General features: G+C 68.7%; 1 protein-coding gene across 1 annotated transcript in view; it reads right to left on the reverse strand.

Annotated features, from left to right (window-relative positions):
• SCRIB (scribbled planar cell polarity protein) overlaps positions 1 to 1,262 on the reverse strand; it is a 19,220-nt gene extending 17,958 nt beyond the window's left edge. Inside the window, exons 1-5 of the mRNA XM_014538688.1 lie at positions 679 to 1,262; positions 501 to 579; positions 337 to 426; positions 196 to 252; positions 57 to 120 (exon numbers count right to left, since the gene is read on the reverse strand). Of these exons, the coding sequence (XP_014394174.1) occupies positions 57 to 120; positions 196 to 252; positions 337 to 426; positions 501 to 579; positions 679 to 874 (486 nt within the window). The 5' untranslated portion in view covers positions 875 to 1,262. The remainder of the gene's footprint in view (positions 1 to 56; positions 121 to 195; positions 253 to 336; positions 427 to 500; positions 580 to 678) is intronic.
• Between the last annotated feature and the right edge of the window lie 6 nt (positions 1,263 to 1,268).

Here is a 1,268-nt window from a genome sequence, read left to right on the forward strand (position 1 = left end):
AGGCTCACTACAGCCCGGCCGCCCCGCCCCAGCCCCAGCGGCCCCGCCCTCCGCACCAGCACTTCCAGGTCGTTGCCTCCCAGATCCAGCTGTTCCAGCTTGACCAGGAAAGACAGTGACCTGCACGGGAGACAGAGCAACTTTGGTTTCAGGTGCCCAGCCCGAGCTGCCCCCCGCGGGCACCTGGCCACTCACGCAGGCAGGGACTTGAGCAGGTTCTCCCGGAGCTCCAGGGTCACCAGGTTGGCGAGGCTGAAAGAGAGGCCGGTGGGGCGTGAGGGGGGGCTGGGGGAGGGGCAGCAGGGCCGAGCCAAGACCCCAGCGAAGAGCACTCACTTGCCCACGTCCCCAGGCAGCGCCTGCAAGGACACGTCGTTCAGAGCCAGGTGGGCCAGGCTGCGCAGCTGGGTGAAGCCCTCGGGGAGCCTACGCGGAGGACGGGGGCTTCAGACGTGCAGGCCAGGGCGGGGGCCCCGCGTCCCGCCACAGCCACCACTCACCGGGACAGAGGGTTCCCGCTGAAGTCCGCGATCTCCAGGGCCTTGCAGAACTTGATGCTCTCGGGGATCTCGGGGATGTCTGTGACAGGAGGGGGGTCACCGGAGACGCCCACGGCCTCCAGGAGCTCCCCGACCTCCTGCCACCCACAGATGCCACCCCACCCGCCCAGGCCCACACCGTTCCGCGACACGTCCAGCTCCACCAGCTGCATGAAGTTGGCCACCTCGGGGGGCAGACGCTGGATCTCGTTGTCACTCAGGCCCAGCTTGCGCAGGTTCAGCAGCCGGAAGAAGGGCTGTGGGCAGGGGGTGAGGTCAGGGGGCAAGCTCTGGACCAGAGGCCCCTGCAGGGTAGACGCAGGCTCCCAGGTCATAGGTCCCCTGGCCTCTGCCTGCTCCGGCCACAGGAGCCCAGGTCCTGCCACCTGCCCCGTCTGCAGCAGGACAGCGAGGTGGAAACACGGACGGACACACACACACACACACACACACACACACACGGCTGACACGGGGTCCCTTCCTGTCACCTCAGACGTGGTGTGTGGTTCCTGCTCCCGGCCGCACCTCGCCTCACACTTTCCAATCTCACCAGAGCCCCGGCCAGTTCCTGCTTCCTACCCCGTGTTCCTCGGGGCCTCCACCTACCACCTGAGTGACCCCCCCCCCCTGCAGGCGAGCCCTCCAGTGGCTTCCCCGCTGCACTCCAGCCCCGGCCAGCCCCCAGGGGGAGGGACGGAGGCGGCAGTGCCGCGGTGCCCGTGGAGCTGC

The sequence above is a fragment of the Myotis brandtii genome, unplaced genomic scaffold (assembly GCF_000412655.1).
Source record: "Myotis brandtii unplaced genomic scaffold, ASM41265v1 scaffold1956, whole genome shotgun sequence".
NCBI classification, from domain to species: Eukaryota; Metazoa; Chordata; class Mammalia; order Chiroptera; family Vespertilionidae; genus Myotis; species Myotis brandtii.